This window comes from Fringilla coelebs, assembly GCF_963513975.1.
Source record: "Fringilla coelebs genome assembly, chromosome: 22".
NCBI classification, from domain to species: Eukaryota; Metazoa; Chordata; class Aves; order Passeriformes; family Fringillidae; genus Fringilla; species Fringilla coelebs.
Genome location: NC_140048.1, coordinates 3,365,802 through 3,386,688, shown reverse-complemented (window position 1 = coordinate 3,386,688; position 20,887 = coordinate 3,365,802). Strand labels below are relative to the sequence as shown.

Sequence of the window (20,887 nt, the reverse complement as noted above, 5' to 3'; positions counted from 1 at the left end):
TTGCACCACAGGGTGGGCAGGCAAAGCGGCTGCACCGGGTTCTTTTAAGGCCTGAGAAATAATTCCTTTAAATCTTTGGGAGCATCCTAGCAGGCCACATGCTTGTGGGAGGCTCCAGTTTACTATCTGCAAAGTCATGGATTTTATATCCATATTAGGTATAAATAGAGGTAGGCTGGCAGATAGAGGCAAGGTCACTGTGACTCCTCCAAGCACCGGATGAGCCCACGATTATTTCACTGGGGCTTCACATTTAACTCTTGTCGTGCACTGCAGCAGCCACTGCTACCAAAATTAAAAGCTGCATGATGCAAAGTTGTTCTAACACAGATGTCTCAGCCTGTTCAGGAAAGCTGTGATAAGCTGAGAACTCATGGCCACTTTGATTTGATTTCTCATCAGCTGCAGTTATAGGCTCAAAAATCCCAATCCTGCTCCAGGGCAGGAGGAGAGGGAGGCAATTCTCAGGATCCCACATTTCTGATGTTATGAACCAGATCCTTTAAATTATGAAAATCACATTATCACTTTAAGAATAGTATTTGCATTTGTATTTTGGAAGGTGGGGGGATTGTGAGCTGAGGGCTTTAATCAGCTAACAAATGCAGATATATTCTTTTTTCTTAGTCATCCTAATTCTAAACAACACTGATGCTTGCTGTACCAGGATTTTGAAAAACTGGCACTTTCAGGTCTCTGATTTTGGGTGCTTTTCTTCAAGGCCAGAGAGTTTGTGCATGAGGCTCTTCCCATGCAAGAGCAGTGCAATATTGCTCTGTGAGTCACCCCGGTTCAGGCGGCTGCTCGTTTCCTTTCAGTAATGTGCAAAATGTTCCCTGCACACATGTGGATGTTCTAAGTTTGTCCTGCTGGTTGACAGTTTGGAGGAGCTTTGGTGCCAGAACTGTCTCTGAACACACACAAGCACCTATTGTGATGAGGCCTGAGCTTGGCTGGGGCCTTCAGGCAGTGCTGCAAGAAAAATAATTAATATAATAAGAGGTTCTGAGTGATTGCAGCAGGGGGAAGTTGTGCAGCAGAGAATAAGATGGTTATCAGAGGGGATTTAACTGGTTGTAATAGAGGTGGAGGAAACTGGTTATTTTTGAAGTAGAAAGAAAAAAAAAAGCTGTTTGAACTTGTAGGGACGAGGGCACCTGCAAATGAAGCCCAACAGCTCAGAACTGCCCCTGCAGACATGAACTGAATGAGAGGAGGATTCTGCATGGCCTGAGCCGCTGGGGAGGTGAGCGAGGGAGGGAGGGAGGGATGGAGGGGCCTGGCGTGCCTGGGAGTGGGGAGTGATTGGGCAAGGTGGAAAATGGAGTAATTAAACACACTTGGACTTGCTCAGGGATGGGAGGGGATGGTTTTTACTGCTGCCCCAGGGCCCCAGAATGCATTGGCACGGCACTAGAGAGAAACCACTAATGCCCCTGACCGAGGGGAGGGAACGGGACTCTGCAGCTCCCCGTGGAAGGCGAGGCGAGGCAGGGCTGACGGGATTAGAGGCAGCAGCCTGCAGGGGCTGCATTCCCGGCCGGGCAGGAGAGGAGCACCCCGCTGCCCAGCCGCATTCCAGGTCACTGCTGAGCCCAGATGTTTGCGGATGGGCCCGAGCAGAAACCTCTTCCTTCACCCCTGAGCAGTCCCTGCCAGCCAGGTCTGTCCCCAGGTCTGACCCTGCAGCCCATGCCAGCCGGATTCCCCCAGGGCTGCTGCCCTTCCTCTGCTGCTCGGGGGGATCCGGCACGGAGCTCCAGCCTGGGCTCCTGAACCTGATGGAGGCTGCTCCACATTCCTGCCGCGGCTGAGCCTGCCCTCCATTGCTGCACAATTTCTGCCCCGGCTCAGCCTGCCCTCCATCTCTCCCCTCATTCCTGCCCTCCATTGCTCCCCTCACTCCTGCCCCGACTCAGCCTGCCCTCCATCTCTCCCCTCATTCCTGCCCTGGCTCAGCCTGCCCTCCATTGCTCCCCTCATTCCTGCCCTGGCTGAGCCTCCCCTCCATTGCTCCCCTCACTCCTGCCCCGGCTCAGCCTGCCCTCCATTGCTCCCCTCACTCCTGCCCCGGCTCAGCCTGCCCTCCATTGCTGCTCTTATTCCTGCCCCGGCTCAGCCTGCCCTCCATTGCTCCCCTCATTCCTGCCCTGGCTCAGCCTGCCCTCCATTGCTCCCCTCATTCCTGCCGCGGCTGAGCCTGCCCTCCATTGCTCCCCTCATTCCCGCCCCGGCTCAGCCTCCCCTCCATTGCTGCCCTCATTCCTGCCCCGGCTCAGCCTGCCCTCCATCTCTCCCCTCATTGCTCCCCTCATTCCTGCCCCGGCTGAACCTGCCCTCCATTGCTCCCCTCATTCCTGCCCTCATTCCTGCCCTCCATTGCTCCCCTCATTCCTGCCCTCCATCTCTCCCCTCATTCCTGCCCCAGCTGAACCTGCCCTCATTCCTGCCCTCCATTGCTCCCCTCACTCCGGGCCCGGCTCAGCCTGCCCTCAGCCTCTCCTTGCCTCCCTGCAGGCTGTGAAGCTCAGGGGGTGCTACGGGGGTCTGAAGGAGCAGTGGGTGATAAAAATGAGAGCGGGCTCCCGGTACTAAAGTGATTTTAGCATTCATTATAAGAAAAAGAAAGCCCTAAAGCAAGGGGCCCGGGCCGCGCAGGAGCGTTCCCGCCGAGGATGGAGCAGCGATGGCGCAGATGGAGCAGCACAAATTCAGCAGCTCAGAACCCCCTTTTTATCCTGTTTTTTTGTCCCTTTGGATTGGTTTCTTTTCGGATCCTTCATTTGCATGAAGGTTTAAGGCGCCTGATTGGCCATTACAGCTCTGTCCAGGCTGGCTCGTTTCGCTGGGGGGTGCCGCACTTTACTGAGGTGTGTTATGGTACCTTGAGTACCGGATTTCTTACAACCCCTTTTAACCCCTTTTTCAATATAATAACCAAACTAACAGTACATGCTTAACGTTCTATCAACTATTTTACAGCAGTTTCTATCCTATTTTTAGCAGTGGGGGCTGTTGTACCCACAGGCTTTGGTGAAATCTCAGGAAGCAAGAACAGTGCTTGTAAGGTCAGATTCACCTTTGCCCCAGGTGCTGGGGCTGCACAGATATGAGGGTTTGTGCTAGCAGCACTGAGAGGATGTGGTCCTCACACCCTTCCTGCCACCACTGTCCCTCCGTCCTCCTGCCTGAGGTGGAGATGGGAAATCATCTCTCGGCTTTTTTGGTTGTTAAATCTTTGTGTCTTTTCTGGCACGAGTGCTGCTCCATTCATCCAGGGTGTGTATGCCCTTACACACAGCAGTTTGGGGTCCTGGTATCTTGGAGATGTGTTCTTGTTAATTTAGGAACCAAAGAGCAGGAGTTTAACCCCAGCAGGTGATGGTCTGGTGAGAGGATCATGGAATGGAATCTCAGAATGGGTTGGGTTGGCACATACCTTAAAGATCATCTTGTTCCAGCCCCTGCCAAGGGCAGGGATGCCACTCACACTGAATCAGGCTCCAAGCCCCATCCAGCCTGGCCTTGACCAACTTTGATCCAGCCTCCCTCAGAAGGGAGCTGATAAAGAGCTGACTTTATTTCAGGGAGCAGCTGCACCATTCTGCACCCATTTGCAGATCAGATGCAGAGGTGAAAGGGGCTGCTCTGACATGGGTGGTCCATGGCAGACCCAAACATCAGGCCCCCAAGTCCCTCATGGGTCATGCAAGGGGCTTTATCCCCTGAGAGCCCTTCCTTGGACCCCATGTGGTTTATCTCAGGGATAGTGAACAAAACACCAGTGGGGAGGAGATGGAACTCAGGCCCAGCTGTGGGATATGTGCAGGGCCATTCTCCCCACATTGCAGCCCTTCACGGACACACACACTCTCTCCCCCCTCATTTCCCACCCACCTTCCCCCCATGTGTTTTCTAGCCTCCCACTGTGGGAGCTTTGGACTCTGCACTGACACAAATAAAAGAAATAGTTTTATTTTTAACTTACACATACACCCTTTTGATTCTCACGCCCACAGTGCCAGGTCCTGTCCTGACAAGTGGGGAGCCCCTGGTGCTGTGGGTGTTTGTCAGCAGCCCAAAGCAGCAGCAGTGGGTGAGGAGGGACATTCTGGCTTTCTGCTGTGTCCCAGGGCACAAAGCCTTGGTGATCCAGCAACAGGGAAAGGGCTGAGGGGAAGGCATGGTGGGGGTGTGGATGTTTTGGGCACAAAACATCCTGTACACACAACCTGTGTGTACCTGGTGGAAAACCAGGATGGAATGGGCTGTTGTTGAGGGAGAGAGAGGAGCTGTGTCACCGTGGGAAAACATCCCTGTTCTCTGGCTGTTTAGGGGCAGGCAGCAACCCCCCAGCCTGAGGGGAGTGGGAGCTGGTAAACAATGGGGTGATGTGTGGAGCAGGAGCCCAGAGCTGCTGCTGAGGGCAGAGGCCTGGCTAGGAAAGAGGGGCTGGCTGCTGAGCTCGGCTCCTTCCCTCCCTGCAGAGCGGCTGCCTCTGCTCTGTGCCTCAGTCTGTCCAAATGACATCTGCAGGCATCAGGTCATCACTCCTGGTTCTGGCTGTGATATCACATTGCCAAGGAGAAGGGAAAAAGTCTTGGCCCAGGGCTTTGACAGCCTTTCAGCAGCTTCTTTCATCCCCCAGCCAAGCCGCTGTGTCCTACAGCACCTCTGCTTGTTCCTCCTGACACCAGAAAACCTGAACCCTGCTCCTCCTGCCTCCCCACCCCCAGATCCACTGATTGCTGTTTCCCTTTCATGCTGTTTACAGAACTGGAACAAGGATGAATAGTAGGAAGCAGTGAATGAACTGCATGCTGGCTCGCAGCTCCTTGCAGAGCAATCACACCCCAGGGCTGAGGATCCCACAAATCCTATCCAAATACTGAACCATGGACCCTAAACACTCAGCTGAATTTCACCACAATGCCCATGGTCTGTTGCTAGGTAGCTGCTTGCATCTACATCTTACTTCTCCTTGTGAGAACTTGCTTCAAAGTCTCAGATGTCTCTTATTTCACTCATATTATTCAGAATAAAACAGCTTTCTGGGCAGGAGTTTACTGCTGGTCATGCTGGCACTGGGGAGCAGGTAGAGCATTGGTCAAAGGCCTGGGTTCAACAGTGGGTGAAAATGCTGGGAAGCCAGATTTTGGCTCCTGCTGGTGTGTGTGGTCATGGCTAGAGGCTGTTCCTCTTGTTGGCCCTTTTGGAGTTGAGCAGCGCAGTAGAGTTCAGGGCTGGGTAGGTTGCATTCAGCAGGATAAGAAAGCGATGTTGGAAGCAGCTTTTTGCCACCCTGTTTACAAATCTTGTTATCCTGGAGCTGGAAGGAACTGGACAGCAGGAAACCATTCCTTCACTGTCAGCCTGCAGCCTCCTCCAGCAAACACCCAGCCCCAAAGCCTCTCCCCACAGCTGCTGCCAGGGCACTACCAGCACTTCTCCCAGCACAGCTGTTGCTTCTTGCCATCTCCTCTTCCTGCTTCTCTGATCTCCATGCAAATCCTCACACCAACAGCAGCCAGCAAAACCCAGCCAAGCCTGGCAGTATCTTTTGATTTGGATAGTGTTTAATGTCGGGGCCTCTTCAGATTAATTGTGCCTTAACAGAAACAGAGCCCTTCGGTCTCCAGCAATTATCCTATCTGAAGAGAGCCGTGAATGGGGCTTCGCTGGGGTGAGGTTCGGCTGTTTTCAATGGAAAAGGGAAAGAGGGAAAGAGGGAAAGAGGGAAAGAAAAAAGAAAAAGAGGAGAAAGAGGAAGGGAAAAGAAACGAAAAGCAAAAGAGAAAACCGTCGTCTCTAGTACTGGAGAACTTTCCTAAAGTCTTTTCTGCAGCCGGGACTCTGCCCCACGGATTCTCTATCACGAATTATGTTTATATAAGAGTTGCTGGCGTTCAGTGAGCCCAGTCCAGATTGTTTATGCCACCGCAGGAGCAAGTGCTGGGACATTCCCTTGGGCTCTCCTGGCCGAGAGAGCCCCTTCGTTTTGTGCCCGGGCTTTTCCAGCGGGCTCTTCCGTTAGCTCGAGCACTTGCCGGGGGTTCCACGGCTCAGGTCGGTGGGTGAGCTCCGCGCCCGGTTTGTTGGGGCTCCGGCTCTCCTCTCCGCGGGGCTCTCGGTGCGCCCGGAGCCCGGCGGGGCGGGCGGGCGCTGCGGCCGCCGCCGCTCCCTCCTCCCGCCGGCCGTCCCTCCCTCCTTTCCCCTCCTCTCCCTTCCCAGCCCGATTGTGCAATCGCGAGCGGCGGGGCCGGCGGCACCGCCCGGAGCCCGGCACCGGGGGGAGGGAGGCGGCAGCTCCCGCCCGCCCCGCGCCTCCTCCGTGGCCGCCCCGCCGCGCCGGGGATGCGGCAGCCGCCGGGCACCGCCGGGCCCCGGACCCCATGGGATGCGCCCGCCGTCGCCTGGCTGGTGAGTAGCCCTTGGCTTTGTGTGCCCCCCGCCCCCGCCCCGAACCTGCCGCTTTTTCCCCGCACCAGATTTTCCGTCTCTTTTCCTCTCGCTTCTCTTCTCCCCCCCGCCGGTGATGGATGGCCGGGAGGATGAGGATGTTGCCACGGGCAGAAATCGGTTGCAGATGAGGCGGACTTGGGGGGATCTGCTCTGCAATCGTTAAACTATTTCCACCGCCGCTTTAGCTCGAGCAGAATAAAAGCCTGGGAGCCGGGGAGCCGCGCTGTGTCGGTCGCACATCTGTGGTACAGAGTCCTTCCCTCCTTCCCATCCCTGTCGGGGTTTGAAACAAAAGTGCCGAGGGAAGAACGGGAACGCTCAGTATCGATTAACCACACCACCAGCGGACGCAGGGTAGTTCAACGATCATAAAAGAAAGAAGTTTTCCCGATGGCAAGGCAGTAAACTTTTGTTCCTTGAAAAGTTCATCCCGGGGATTAATTTACATCCTTGTTTCATGGAAATACTTTAGGCACTTACCGTAAAGTTTATATCCGATATAGCCCTACCTGTTTTTTGAACCCCAGCGTAACATTTCAATTTGTCTCAGTATTTGCAGCAGTTTTTATTTGTTCCATACAATAGTCTCTGCATTTTAAGATCAGTGGGGATTTCTCTTTGACTCTGGTAGGTGTTTTGGGAACAGAACATGCTTTAGCTTGCTTTCGGGCTGCATTAAAGTTGATCTGGACAATCCCTTATTGCCTACTAACATTTCTCTTATGAGGGCACCAGCAAGTTCTGCTCCACTCCACAATCTAACTTTTACATATAGGATTAGCCCCATCAAATTAAAAATTCAGCCTGTATGAAGTGTTGGTGGATTTAGGACACAGTAGCTTTTCCATGAGGGTTTTTTTTGGGAAAAATCTGAACCCTGCTAAACAAGTGGGAAAGATCCTAGCGATATGGAGAGACCCAGATTTTCCCTTGTATTTTTAGCTGAAGAACTCAGTGCCTTCTTTGCAATTTCCAGCCGGCCAAAAATCAGCTGCATCCACTGGGCACTTCTGCCTTTTGAAGGCAGGCTCCCATCTCGTAAAAGGCTGCTCGCCTCAAATTTGCAAACCGCAGGATGGGAAATGGAATTTGCCTTCAGTATAAAAATCCCAAGTGTTTGCAAACAGCCCTGAGAAGAATCCGGGCTCTTGGCGTGACCTCCCAGCGCTGGATTCCAGCTCGGGGAGTTTGCGGTCTCACAAAAAGGGCAAACGAGCAAAGTCCTCCCGAGTGCCCGCTCGTCTTTCCGGAGCAAGGCAAACAGTGGAGCTGAAGGGAATTTTGGGTGCTCTGGAGGTGCAGGATCGGGCCCTGAGCCAAAGTGCTTTTCAAGGAGCCTTGAAGAGCTGCCCGTGCTGGAGTGACTTTGCTTGCGGCGTGCGCTGGCATTGCCGAGGGCGGATTAAGCTGGTGCAGCCATGGGAAAGCTGCCCAAGGAGCAGAGGAAACTCCTGGGCAGTTATTCCTGCCCAAACTCCGTGCTGTTCCCATTAAAGCTTTAGCAGTTCCTCTGCCAGATCCCATATCCGACCACGGGGAGGGCAGAGCCAGGTTCTTGCTCAGTCCTTGGGCCTTGCTCCTGCTCTTTTTGTTTTGAAGTCCGCTGGAAAAAAACCACCCTCCTCTGTGGTTGCACGGGCTCGGAGAGCCCCTGTGACAAAGCAAGGAGCCCGGTAACAGGGGTCCAGCATGGCTGAGGGCAAAGAAACTTCGCACCCGCTCAAATCAGACTCTTAAAAACCCCAACAGCTGATAAAATTGTCCTTCTGGGGGAGTTCTGGAGTGAGAGTGAGGGGTGGTCTGTCCTCTGTTAGCCCTGGCAGGGCTGTGCTTGCTGTTCTCCAGACCTTTGTTTCTTGTGCAGCGCTGTTTAGAGAGGGAGGGCCGTGGGGGCCTGGGCTTTCCTGGACATAAATTAGCACTGAGGGTGGGAAGGGAACAGCCTGGCACCCATCACAGCAGTTGTGGAGCTGGGCTGGGCTGCTGCCCCCTTCCAGCCAGGATTGCGGAGCTGAGGAGCCGAGCCTTGGAAATGGCGTCAGGATGGAGCCCTTGCTTGGGTCACTTATAGATGTGGTTTAAGCCTTCTTCTGCTCTGACACAGAGCTCAGGCAACCTGTCCAGAGGGGGGAAGGGAGTGCTGTTGAGGTCACAGTGGGATTTCTTTGTGGGCCCAATCCTGCAGTTTTAGGAGAAACGGTCTAAATGTCAAGTGTGAGGTCAGCCCTGGTAGCGACTGAAAATGCCAGCTGGGCCGTGGGCTGTTGCATTACCTCCAAACCCCTCTGGCCTTGCCCTTCCATGTGTTTTTCTGCTTTGGCCAGTGCCATGGGTAAATAACACAGACACTGGGTTTGTGCCATCAGAACTGAGGAGGCTCCTGTGGTGTAAAGCAGAGACTAAAAGAGGGCAAAAACGCGTCAGGTCAGTGAATTTCTGCTGCTGTGACCAAGATATGGCCTGAAGGGGTATGAAGGGAGAGGGAGACAGCAGGGAGGATCCTGAAAGATCCACAGCTCCATCCACAAGTTCTTTTCTCCTTTGCTCTTTCCCCTTCTTGCTCCAGCAGCTGGGAACCTGATCCTGCAGGCGCAACCCCGCTGCGCTGGGATTTTATGTAAGTTTGGTAATGAATGACTGAGCCAGGCGAAAGCCAGCGTGGTTGGCATCCGAGACAGCTCCCCTCGCTGCCTGCAGGAATTAAAAAAATCATCATCCTGGTGGCCACTCTGCACTGGAACTGGTTTTATCTGGTTCCAGTTAGGCTTGTTTTGAGTAAGACGAGCGGTGCCAGATTCTGATCTCATTTGCACCAGTGGAGTCATTTGGAGGAGCCGGTCCCAGTTTACCTCACCCTAAGCGAAAGCAGAACGGGCCCTGCTGGGAGAAGCTCTCCCCGGGGCAGTGCCCGGTGCCTGCCCGCAGATCCCAGCCGGGGAAAAGCCAGCGGCTCCCGGGACCCGTCCCGCAGGCTCCGGGGCTTTCCCTGCCCTCCCGAGAGCTGTGCTCGCACAAGGACGGGACAGGCTGCGGCTGCGGGGACCCGAGTGACCGAGCCCGGGGCTCTGGGGAGGTGCTCGGGCTCCCGATGGGGGGAGGAGATCGTCCTGTCCACGCTGGCTGGGAAACTCGCAGGGGTCAGGGATAGCCCTGGAGAGAGCAGCACAATCCCTGTTATCCCTGGGATTTTCGAAGGAGCTGTTGGACACCCTCGTGCCCGTCCTGCTGCCCTCGGCCCCGGGCTGGCTCCGGGCTCGGCCGGGCTCTGCGGGGAGCACCAGCCCCAGGGAGAGCAGGAGGCAACCGGGCCCCGCTCAGGTCCGGGCATGCGAGGAGCCTGGGGCTGGAACGCTGCTCCCAGCTGTGCTGGGGAGCGCCTGCTGCTCGGACCAGCTGCACCGGGTCCGACCCGGCTGGGAACGCTCCAGGCACGGCTCCAGACCGGTCCTGGGCCGTGAAGGGCTTGGGCAGAGCCTGGACCCCCTGCCCAGCCGGCTGAGGCTGCCCAGCCTGCTGGTCCCAGGCTCGTTTTCCAGCTCCCCACAAAGCTGATCCTTGCTCCCATCCCACTCCTCCAGCTGCTCTTGGGGGCTGCAGAGCCCCACGTGCTCCAGGAAGAGGGGCAGTGGAGGTGTGGGGCCAGGATGTGTTGCTGAGCTTTAGGCTGATGCATTTTCCTGGCCATGAATGTTCTTAATGCTGAAGAAATGGAGCAACTGAAATAAATGACCAGAAACTGTTTCTATGACTCTTGCCTCTTCTGCAGGCCATTAGTGGGTCCCTTTTCCAGCAGAGCTCCTTCAGGACCCCATCCTAAGCCCAAGTCCAGAGGTAGCTTTCCAATTACTTTTGTAGGTAAAGCATCTTGGATTTTTTTTTTCCAGCTGCAAAACATGAGTTTCCCAAGAGCTCAGTGCATGGATGAGAAGCCAGATTAAAACTCCCAATGTACCAACATCTTTTCACATTCTGGCCAGTGTGGGGAGGGCAGAAGTCTTTAAAAATGCTGCACTGGTTTTCTTTATTTCTGCTTTATTTCTGCAACTTGCCCAACCATGCTTGAGTGGAAATTAATATGTTACAGAAAGGGAAACTCTAACATCTGCTTCTGAAAGGAGCAGACACAGCCAGGTCCACAGTGAGAAACAACACAGCTTTTGCTCCACTATCAAAAAGTTCTTAGGATGGATTCTTGTGGTCGTTAAATATCAAATGTCTTCCTGTGGTAGTTCCCTGTTTATTTTTTTGTAATTTCTCCCCAGATTTTGCAGCTCAGCGATGCAAGACTGGAGCTCTGAGCTCGGGAGAGATTTCTGTGCTCAGTTAAGCACTCTTGTGTCCTGCTGTCCTGAGGAATTACCTCCAGACATTCTCAGTGCAGAGTTCTCTTCCCTCTCTCCTACCCATATCATGCCTCAATCAGATTCTTTTGGGCTGTTACAGTCACTACCGTAAGGCTCCTCAAAATTGTAAAGTTTTAGCCAAATGCAAATTTCAAAAAGGAGGAAGTATTTAAAAATAGGTATGAAACAACATCTGTTGTTTTGATAGATGTTTTTCAATACACAGTGACTTCTCAATTTTTTGCAGTTGAGATTTAAGCTTTCCCTCTTAATAATGCTGGCTTGTAAGTTGTTCTGTTCCATGTAAGCAAGTTGAGTTTCCTAAGAGCCAATCCCCAGTGGTGTTCAGCAGTTACAGACCTAATCCTGCACCTGAGGAAAGCCATGCCCTGGATCTTTCTGGGATATTTCTTTCCAGCTGCCACCAAGCAGACACTTTACTCTGGCTTTGCATCCTTTTAGGTGCCTCAGTAATAATTTTCCTGCAGTGAGATGTCTCCTGGCCCCCTGCACACAGAGCAGTGATCCCACAGGAGCCCTCGCAGAGCTCCCTCCCCTGCCCTGCAGCGCCGTGTCCCGGTGTGACTCCCCCCCACGCTGTCCCCACCTGGCTCCCACCTGCCCTGTGCCTTCCCCTGCCCTTTGCAGCGAGGGATGTGGGCTGAGGGCTGCTGGCAGCCAGCCCAGCCCTCCCTCCTGCCCGGGCAGCCCCTTCTCTCCAGGGCTCTCCAGACACCTCCCCTGTGCTTCCCACACTCCCTGCACCCATCAGCTCCCCTGCCCCTGCTCTTGCAGCCAGGGAAACTGAGGCACAGAGCATCTTTGGGCCCTCCACTGCTCTGTGTGGCAGCTCTTGTCAAACAGCACAAATAACCAGAGGCACACAGAGGGCTGTGGCTCCTGTCCCACACCAGCCTGGGGTCACTCCTTGGCCTAGCAAGGGCAGAGCCCGGCTGCATGGGGAGCTGGCTCCATCAGGAGGGACAGCCCTGTGTCCAGGGGGGCAGGACAGGGCAGGGGATCCCAGCTCCAACCCAGACCAGGAACCAAAACCTTCCCCTTGCCCATCTCTGCTGAGAGCTCGTGTGTCACAGGAGGGCTGGGCTCCCTGAGGCACAGCACGGAGAGGGCCCCGTGTCTGTGCTGTGCTCCCAGCCTGGGAGCCCCAGGGATGTGTGGAAAGCTCTGGGGGTTTTTGTCTCTCAGAGCCTGCGGTGCCTCGTGTGTGGCCCTGAGCACAACCTACCTGTGTTTGTGGTTCTCTGTATTTGGCAGAATTGCAAGATCCTGGATAAGAAAAATACCTATAAACACATTAAACAACTTGTGAAACGTTCCCCATGTCCACCTGCAAGCTTGTCTTGTGTTATGGTGTAAACTTCCCACTGGAAAAAGAGGGTAAAACTGATTAGATCTGTTTTATTTTCCTCCAGAAGTGTTTGGTTTCCAAATGTCTGGGAACAGCTGTGGGCTGGATGGTGGGAACGCGGCCTCCGAGGTAATTCCAGGGATTGTCCTCCGGCCCATGGAACGATGGAGATTTTCCCAGCTGCTCCCAGGCGTTGGTGTTGTCCTGTTGGGGGACTCCTGAGAGTGCTGGGATTGCTGGGATGGGAGGAAGGAGCTCTTCTAGGTGACACAGAACATCTGAGGCGGTACCAGAAGCTCTCCCCGCCGGGAAGCTGCCGGCGGCACCCCCGCTCTGCCCCTCAGCTCCTCGGGCACGGGCTGGAAAAGGCTCCGGAGCACGGGGCTGCAGCTGTGCCTGCGCTGAGAAGTTGTTTGTGCCGGAGCTGGGATGTGCCAGGTTCAGGGCTGAGTCATTTATTTCCCAAATGCTGCCGGAGGGATGGAGGGGAAGCTGCCATGCGGCTCCCTGCAGAGGGAGCGGGGGGAGACCCTCACGGGCCGGTGGCTCTGCCGGAACTGAGCTGAACTTTCTGCTTGAAGAGCTTTGACTAGCGGGGAAAAAAATGTGCCTCGGTTCGGGGAAGAGAAAGAAGCCCCTGTGTGCCGGGAAGTGGCTGCTCCCGCCGGGTCAGCCGGGGAACACACTTGTTCTTTTCGGCTGCAACGTGTAATTTAGCTTGTCACGGAGGAATGTGCTCAATGCCTTTATTTAATCGGGACTTTGCAAACCTGCTCGGGTGCCTCGTCTTCCTTTTTCCCTTCCCTTCCCAGGCGGGGGGGAGAAGGAACACGGTGCTTTTGTCTCCGTGGCTGCTGTCAGATGAATGGTGTTGGTGGCAGCTCTGTTCGCATGACTGGTTTGAGCTGCGGACACGCTGCTCCCAGCCCCGGCTCCCTCCCAAACTCAGCTGCATCAGATGTTTTCCTAGGCACTGGCATAAACCTCGTTACTTACTAGAAAAGTAGCCCTGCGGGTTCCAGGACATTCCTGGGAGAAGGAAAACACCATGTGGTGGGGATGGGGTGTGCTCCAGGCTGCAGGTCAGTGGGGGATAGCAGTGCCGGGGGCCAGGGTGCCCTGAGCAATGGGGACTTGGGGAACTGCTCCAGCTCCAAAGGGTGCCCTGAGCAATGGGGACTCGTGGAACTGCTCTGCTCCAGCTCCAAAGGGGTGCCCTGAGCAATGGGGACTCGTGGAACTGCTCTGCTCCAGCTCCAAAGGGTGCCCTGAGCAATGGGGACTCGTGGAACTGCTCTGCTCCAGCTCCAAAGGGGTGCCCTGAGCAATGGGGACTCGGGGAACTGCTCTGCTCCAGCTCCAAAGGGGTGCTCTGAGCAATGGGGACTCGTGGAACTGCTCTGCTCCAGCTCCAAAGGGTGCTCTGAGCAATGGGGACTCGTGGAACTGCTCCAGCTCCAAAGGGGTGCTCTGAGCAATGGGGACTCGTGGAACTGCTCTGCTCCAGCTCCAAAGGGGTGCTCTGAGCAATGGGGACTCGTGGAACTGCTCCAGCTCCAAAGGGGTGCTCTGAGCAATGGGGACTCGTGGAACTGCTCCAGCTCCAAAGGGGTGCCCTGAGCAATGGGGACTCGTGGAACTGCTCTGCTCCAGCTCCAAAGGGGTGCTCTGAGCAATGGGGACTCGTGGAACTGCTCCAGCTCCAAAGGGGTGCCCCCCGTCCCCTGCTGGGGATTCCCCAACTTCCCACTCTTGCACCACCCCTTGCACAGGGACTACGGCCGTGGGGGCCGTGGTTACAAACACCCCCTGCTCAGGAAAGGAGAAGCTTCAGCACATGTTTAAGTGCTTTCCTGAATCCAGGCCAGGTCCTGTGCTTTAGCAGAGCACAGCCTCACTCATCTTCTTCACGGGGGCGCAGATGCTGGGAGAGGATCCCTCGTGCCTCTGGCAGTGGGTCTGCTCTGAGCAGCAGAAACACCTCCATGGAACACAGACCCCAGGAGCTGCCAGTACAGACAGGAATTTTGCCACTTTGCAGCTGGGTAGAGATGCACAGAAACCTGGAAAAACCCCACCTTTCTTAGGAAAGAAGGAAATTGCTCTCTAATCGGGCATGTGGAAGTGAACTTGTGTGCTGACTCCAGAGGAATTTGGGTTCTTCCCCGGGGGGTTGTGATTGCTCTCTGGGTCACATCCCAGCTCTGATCTCGGACTTGCCTTTGGGAGCAGGATTCCTCAGCACAGAGCTGCTGGCATTTGAGGAATGAGTGATGCTTGTTTCGGGAAGCAAACCAAGTGTGTGTGAGTCTGTGTGCAGCTTAGCCATGTTCATCCTTCAGAAATTGCAGAATTCCTCCACTGAAATGGAAAAAAAACCCTCAGGCACAACAGTCCTCTTTGGGACAGATGTGTTTAACCCCACAACTCTCATTAGTGGCAGTGCAAGCTCAGGAGTTAAAAAACCCTCTGCTTATCTCCATCCAACACCTGCAAGGTCTCCTTTGTGCAGGTATTCCCACCAGGGAGCCATGGGATCCACATCCCACAAATGCTGGGAGGATTACAAAGCCAGGGCTTTGCAGGTGCTGCTGCATTATATTACTGTGGTTCTTGTATCACCAGAAAATGAGGAAATTTAGCAGAGACCCCACAAGATTCCTCCAGAGATCCTGTGAGCGAGGATGCTCTTTTCTGTGTGCCATGGATGGAAGACAGGGAAGAATCCTTCTGGTCTGTCTCTTGATTCAGATCCAGGAGGTTGAGCTCAGTGGAAGGATAACAGGGCAAAATCCCATAACGACCTTAAAATCCCTGAGTGCTCAGGAGGTGTCTCAGTCGTTTAGCTAAATCTGATGGTCCTGCAGCCCAGGAGGTGTGGATGAGGACTCCAGAGGAACAGGGCATTTTTCCTCTCCTTCCCAGCAAGTGTTAGAGGGCTGGGCCCAGGAGCCATGGGAATCAACAGCAGTCTTTCCAGTGTGGGCTGTGGATTGTCGTCTGGATAAATAAATAGAAGGAAATAACAAATAGCATGGTTCTAACAAATATTTTAGGAAGTAAAAATGCCTTTCACCATGGCTCCATCCAAACCCCACACAGGAAAAAATTTCCCTGTTTCTGTGCTGCTTTTCCATCTGCCTTTCCCCAGCGACTTGGGAATGTTAATTCAGGCACCTCGGCTGGAGAGCAGAGCAAGGAAACCTCGGGGGGATTTCTCTGGGGGTGGGCAGCGACCTCCAAGCCCACCACCTTTGCAAGGTCTGTCCTTGTGACAGGGTCTCCCCCTTGTCCCGTCCTCGGAGTAACCCTGTGCAGAATTGGAGCGGCTCTGTATAAACAAACGTTGTGTTGTTCCTCTCGGCGAGTTCCCAGCCTCTGGGCGAGGTTTCCCCGTCTCTCTGTGCTGCTGCCTTGCAGCGACACCTGCTGCGCGCTCCCCGGAGGAGAGGGGGCCCGCCTTTGGCTTCCCAGGTGGGGAAAAGGAATGGGGGAAGCTTCTTCCTTCCTCAAATAAAAACATTTTTGTGCTGTGGGACTTCTCCAGCCCGGCTCGGCTCGTGGCGGTGACACTCTCGGTTTGCAAAGTTCTCCCAGCCCAGGTTTGGGTGGGAAATGAGGAAAAGCCTGCTGTTGTTCCAGGCACAGAGCTTGGGAGAGGCAAGGCAGGTATCTGACTGGCCCAGAGCTCCTTTGGAGGAGGAAAGAGGCAGAGCAGCACATCCCACTCCCCGGGCAGAGCTCTGGGAACTGTCCTGGCCCCGGCAGTGGCTGTGGAGGGGGATCATAGGGATCCAAATTGTCTGTGGGAGAGTGCATTTTCAAGATCACAGCTGAAGACATTAATTAAGCCTTCTGCTTAAACCCCCAGGCAGGCTGACAAAAGAGCAGAGCCCTTGGCATTGTTAAGGAAGGGAAGCAAAAGAAAGTGAATAGGTTGATTAGCAGAAGTGAGAAATTGGTTATACATACAGCAATGTGATCTAATTACAACAGACTTTTACAATGAAACTTGCAGTGCTGAGGACACAGCATTAGGAAATAGCATCAATACTGTGCAGAAAGAAATCCAGTGTGCATGCTGCAAGACCAAACCAGACACACCAGGTCCAGTGGGGCTGGACCTGTGCTTGTAACAACCAAGAACTTCCTGGGGTAGGAGAAATGGGCTGCTTTGCCAGTTTTCTTTGCTGCTAACGTTGTGCTCTCCGTGTGCAGGTGTAGGATTTTGGCAGAGCTGGCCATGATGTTATGGTTCGTGGTGGGGGCCCTGTTCCCAGCGCTGCTCCTGGCTGCCCCACCGCCCATAAACAAGCTCGCCCTCTTCCCGGACAAGAGTGCCTGGTGTGAGGCCAAGAACATCACCCAGATCGTGGGGCACAGCGGCTGCGAGTCCAAATCCATCCAGAACAGGTACAGAGCTGCCCTCAGGCCAGGGCCAGAGGCAGCTGCTGGCACTGGAGTGCCTCTGGGACTGTGGCTGGCTCAGGAAGCCAGGCACGGCGTCCTGCCTCTGTCTCAGGGAAGGTGAAATCTCTGCCTTGGCCGGGAAGAGCAGCACCTCCCCTGAGCCCCACCCTTCCTGCTGTCTTTGCAGGGCCTGTCTGGGACAGTGCTTCAGCTACAGCGTCCCCAACACCTTCCCCCAGTCCACAGAGTCCCTGGTTCACTGTGATTCCTGCATGCCAGCCCAGTCCATGTGGGAAATCGTGAGTATCCTGCTCTGCTCCATGGGGCCCCAGCTCTGCTCTGACACCACCTCAGGGCCAGTCCCCCTCCTTCTCTGGGCTTTTCCTACTCATGGTTTCTTCCCAGGGCATCTCTCAGGTGGCAGTACCATGTCCTGAGATGCCTGGGTGGAAGGAGCTACTGGAAGCTCTGCTGAATGATCCATTATCCTCTATTTGCAGAACCATCCCCTGTCAGTCCCTGCATTATTTATCCCTATGCTTGTCCACATTCCTGCTGTCTCCACTGCTCCCTTTGTCCTCCTGCACCCCCTTGGGAGATCTGGCCGTGTTTGATGTCCAGAAATTCATCCTTAGACCTCACAGTTCCGTTTCACCTCTGATCCTGGCAGAGCCATAAACCCAGGTCCAAGAGCAGCCCAGAGCCCGGGGAACTGGCTCTGCCCTCTGCCTCCCTTTCAGCTCACATTAGATGAGAGGGCTTAGCCCAAACTACTTGGGCTGCTTGGCATCACCTCCTGTGGGTGGCCTTTGCTGTCTCACGGATATTCCAGTGCCAGCAGTGCCTGGGAGCTGAGTCCTGCTGGAGTCAGTGCCAAAAGGAGGTGGGAGTGAGGTGGGGGTTGGTCTCTCCTGCCATGTCTCAGGTGAAAGGAGGAGAGGAAATGGCCTCAGGTTGCACCAAGGGAGGTTTAAATTAGATATAAGAGAAAAAAAAATATCACTGAAAGGGTAGTCAGGCTTTGGAAAAAGTTCCCCAAGGAGGTGGTGGAGTCCCTATCCCTTGGAGGTGCCCAAGGAATGACTGGACAGGGCAGTCAGTGCTCTGGGCTGGGTGACAAGGTGGGAACGGGTCAAAAGTGGGTTTTGATGGTTTTGGAGGTCCTTTCCAATCTTAATGATTCAGTGATTCCATGGTTTAGAGGTGACTGTGGTGGTGCTGTGTTGATGGCTTGACTTGATGAGCTTGAAGGTCTCTTCCAGCCTTGATAATTCTGTGATTTTCCCTGAGTGTCTGGAGCGAGACATTCCCAGAAAACTCCCACTTTGCAGACTGACCTGGGGTTTGTTTCTATGGATAGAAACCCATCACATGTGGCCTAAGCCACCCCAAATCTGCAGGGTGTGGGGCAGGTCACACCTCCCACCACGGGAGCCTGAGCGCTGACCCGCTGTGTCCTCGTCCCGCTGCCAGGTGACACTGGACTGCCCAGGCAACGAGGAGATCCCCAGGGTGGACAAGCTGGTGGAGAAGATCCTGCACTGCAGCTGCCAGGCCTGTGGGAAGGAGCCAAGCCACGAGGGAGCCCTGTTCAACGTGTACCTGAACGCCGAGGAGAACATGGCCCACGAGGGGCCCGCGCCCCACCACTACCCCCACCACCAGCAGGAGCTGGAGGAGCCGCCGGCCTCCAGCCACCACCACCACGAGGAGGAGGGCGAGGAGTGACCATGTGGACTGTCCTGGCAGGGCTGTGAGGGCTGGGCCGGGCTTTGGGGGGGGAGGGGGGTGCTGGAGTCTTTCCTGTCAAATTGCTGCCCTCGCGTCGCCCCCGACCCCGCAGGGCGCAGGCAGGGCTGAGGCTGGAGCTGCAGGCTGAGACACGAGGGCTCGGCCTTCCCAGATGCACATAATAATAATAATAATAATGATAATGATAATATATTGAGAGGAGTGGCACGAGGGGCTCTGGCTGAGAGCAGGGGCTGGGCCGGGCTCCCGGGGCTCTCTGCAGGCTCCTGGCCCTGGGGGGATCCCTCTGAGTCCTGCTGGGTTCTCCTCATGCCCAGTGTGGAGGAGGAAGGGAAGCAGCCTCTCCACAGTGCCAGGAGGGACCCACATCTCTCTGGGGTGGTGGGATCAGCAGCACCCCTCCTGCCTCCTCTCCCCCTGCCTGCCCACAAGGGCTCAGTGTGCACACGCTCCTGGCACCCACTGGATCTCGGTCCGAGCCCAACCCTTTGTATCAGGTGGCTCCTGGGGAGGGTTTTGCCCCAGGAGGTGCCTCTGGGGGCATGGGAACCATGGTGGTGACAACTCTTACCTTGCTGTCCCCAGGGCCACCACGTTGCTCCCTGGGAACAAGGGACTTGGATGGTGAGCGCTGGGGCTTCACATTTTGGGGCTGCAGGGGAAGGCCAAGAGCTGAGGAGGGTCTGGGGGAGGTCCCACCCCTGTCCCCCCTCTCCCTGCTGCATTTTCGTGGTGATGGAGGGAGAAGGGGCTGAGGGCTGGAACGTCCCTGTGCAGGGAGTGCTTGGGCAGGGCTGGGGGTCAGGGTGGGCACAGCCTCTGCTGCCCCTCTCTCTCTCTGTTGTATAAAGCTGATTCCTTGGCATTGTCCTGACAAGAGCTTCCAGAGCTTGTAATCGAATGCCTCCCCCTCCTTTTGACAAGTTTTGGGGTTTTTTTTCTTAAATAAATTAGTTCTGACTTCCACTGCTCAGTGCTCTGACGCCTGTCTGGTTTTTGGCAGCGCTGACGCCAGGACAGGCAGCGGTGCCGGAGGCTCCGGGGCAGGAGAGAGCCGTGGTTCCCACAGCTTGGAGCCGCATTCCAGCTGGGAAAAGGAGGAGAGAGCTGCTGGAAGGAAAAGCGAGCCCAAATACCGAGCGTATGGGCTGCATGTGGCTGGGGGAGCCTGCCCGGGGAGCCTGCCCGGCAGCTGCGGCGCTGGGTCCCGCCTGTGGGGATGCTGCGGCAGCTCCGGGATCACGGCAGCCTCCGGCGCTGCCGCCGCCGCTAGGTGACAGCCGCAGGTGACAGCCGCAGGTGACAGCCGGAGGTGACAGCCACTAGGTGACAGCCTCGCTCCGCCGTGTCCCCGGCATCCCCGTGATGCTCCGGGAGGCCAGCTGGGACAGCACCGGGCTTCACTTCGGGGGACGGAGGGGCGCCGTGGCTGCAGCCAGCGGGCTCTTCCCAAGGGGTTCGGATCGGGCATTCCCTGGGCAGGGCCGCGTGTGCCCTCACCAACCTCGGGTCCCACTGGGGCCGGCCAGGGCAGCGTGGATGTGCCCTGAGGAATGATCCTTGGTCTGAGCCTGGCCCTGGGAAAGGTCCAGCAGCTCCCGGAGGGGCCAGAGGCTGTGCTGGGCCAGCAGACAGCTCTCAGTGCCCCTCACTGAGCTCAGCTCTCAGTGCCCCTCACTGAGCTCAGCTCTCTCACTGAGCTCAGCTCTCACTGTCCCCTTTATTGAGCTCAGCTCTCACTGCCCCTCGCTGAGCTCAGCTCTCACTGCCCCTCGCTGAGCTCAGCTCTCAGTGCCCCCTTTATTGAGCTCAGCTCTCACTGCCCCTCACTGAGCTCAGCTGTCACTGCTTCTCACTGAGCTCAGCTCTCATTGCCCCCTTTATTGAGCTCAGCTCTCAGTGCCCCTCACTGAGCTCAGCTCTCACTGCCCCTCACTGAGCTCAGCTCTCACTGCCCCTCACTGAGCTCAGCTCTCACTGTCCCTCACTGAGCTCAGCTCTCACTGCCCCTCACTGAGCTCAGCTCTCTCACTGGGCTCAGCTCTCACTGCCCCTCACTGAGCTCAGCTCTCACTGCCCCTCACTGAGCTCAGCTCTCACTGTCCTCTCACTGAGCTCAGCTCTCACTGTCCCTCACTGAGCTCAGCTCTCTCACTGAGCTCAGCTCTCACTGCCCCCTTTATTGAACTCAGCTCTCACTGCCCCCTTATTGAGGCCAGCCCTTATTGCCCCCTCCTTGAGGCTCTGGGGACTCTGCACAGGTAGGAAGAGCAGTTCTGTGCTTTGGGAAATGGGAGAGGGTTTCCATTAGGCAGGAGGTGCCACAGCAGAGGGCTGGGCTGACCAGGGAGGGCCTGGCAGGGCTAGAGGTGCTCTGTGTGTTACTGTAATGTTTTTAGGCTGCGAAGTGTTTTCCCAAGGAAGGGAGCTTTACCTGAGAGCCAGGCAAAGGTGGAGAAACCTGTGGTGGTCACTGAGCACCATCACGGGGCCCTTTTACTGGTGTACAGTGGAAACAAGCTGGATTCAGCAGGGGGCTGTTCCTGTAAAC

The 20,887-nt window shown here is 55.6% G+C and overlaps 1 protein-coding gene across 1 annotated transcript; it reads left to right on the top strand.

Moving 5' to 3' along the window:
• Window positions 1-6,275: 6,275 nt before the first annotated feature.
• LOC311161999 (neuroblastoma suppressor of tumorigenicity 1-like) lies at window positions 6,276-19,296 on the top strand. Its single transcript, XM_084220070.1, has 4 exons — window positions 6,276-6,420; window positions 16,393-16,587; window positions 16,772-16,883; window positions 18,058-19,296. The coding sequence occupies exons 1-4, from the start codon at window positions 6,398-6,400 to the stop codon at window positions 18,310-18,312; spliced, it is 585 nt and encodes a 194-aa protein (XP_084076196.1). The 5' UTR covers window positions 6,276-6,397; the 3' UTR covers window positions 18,313-19,296.
• The last annotated feature ends 1,591 nt before the right edge of the window (window positions 19,297-20,887 follow it).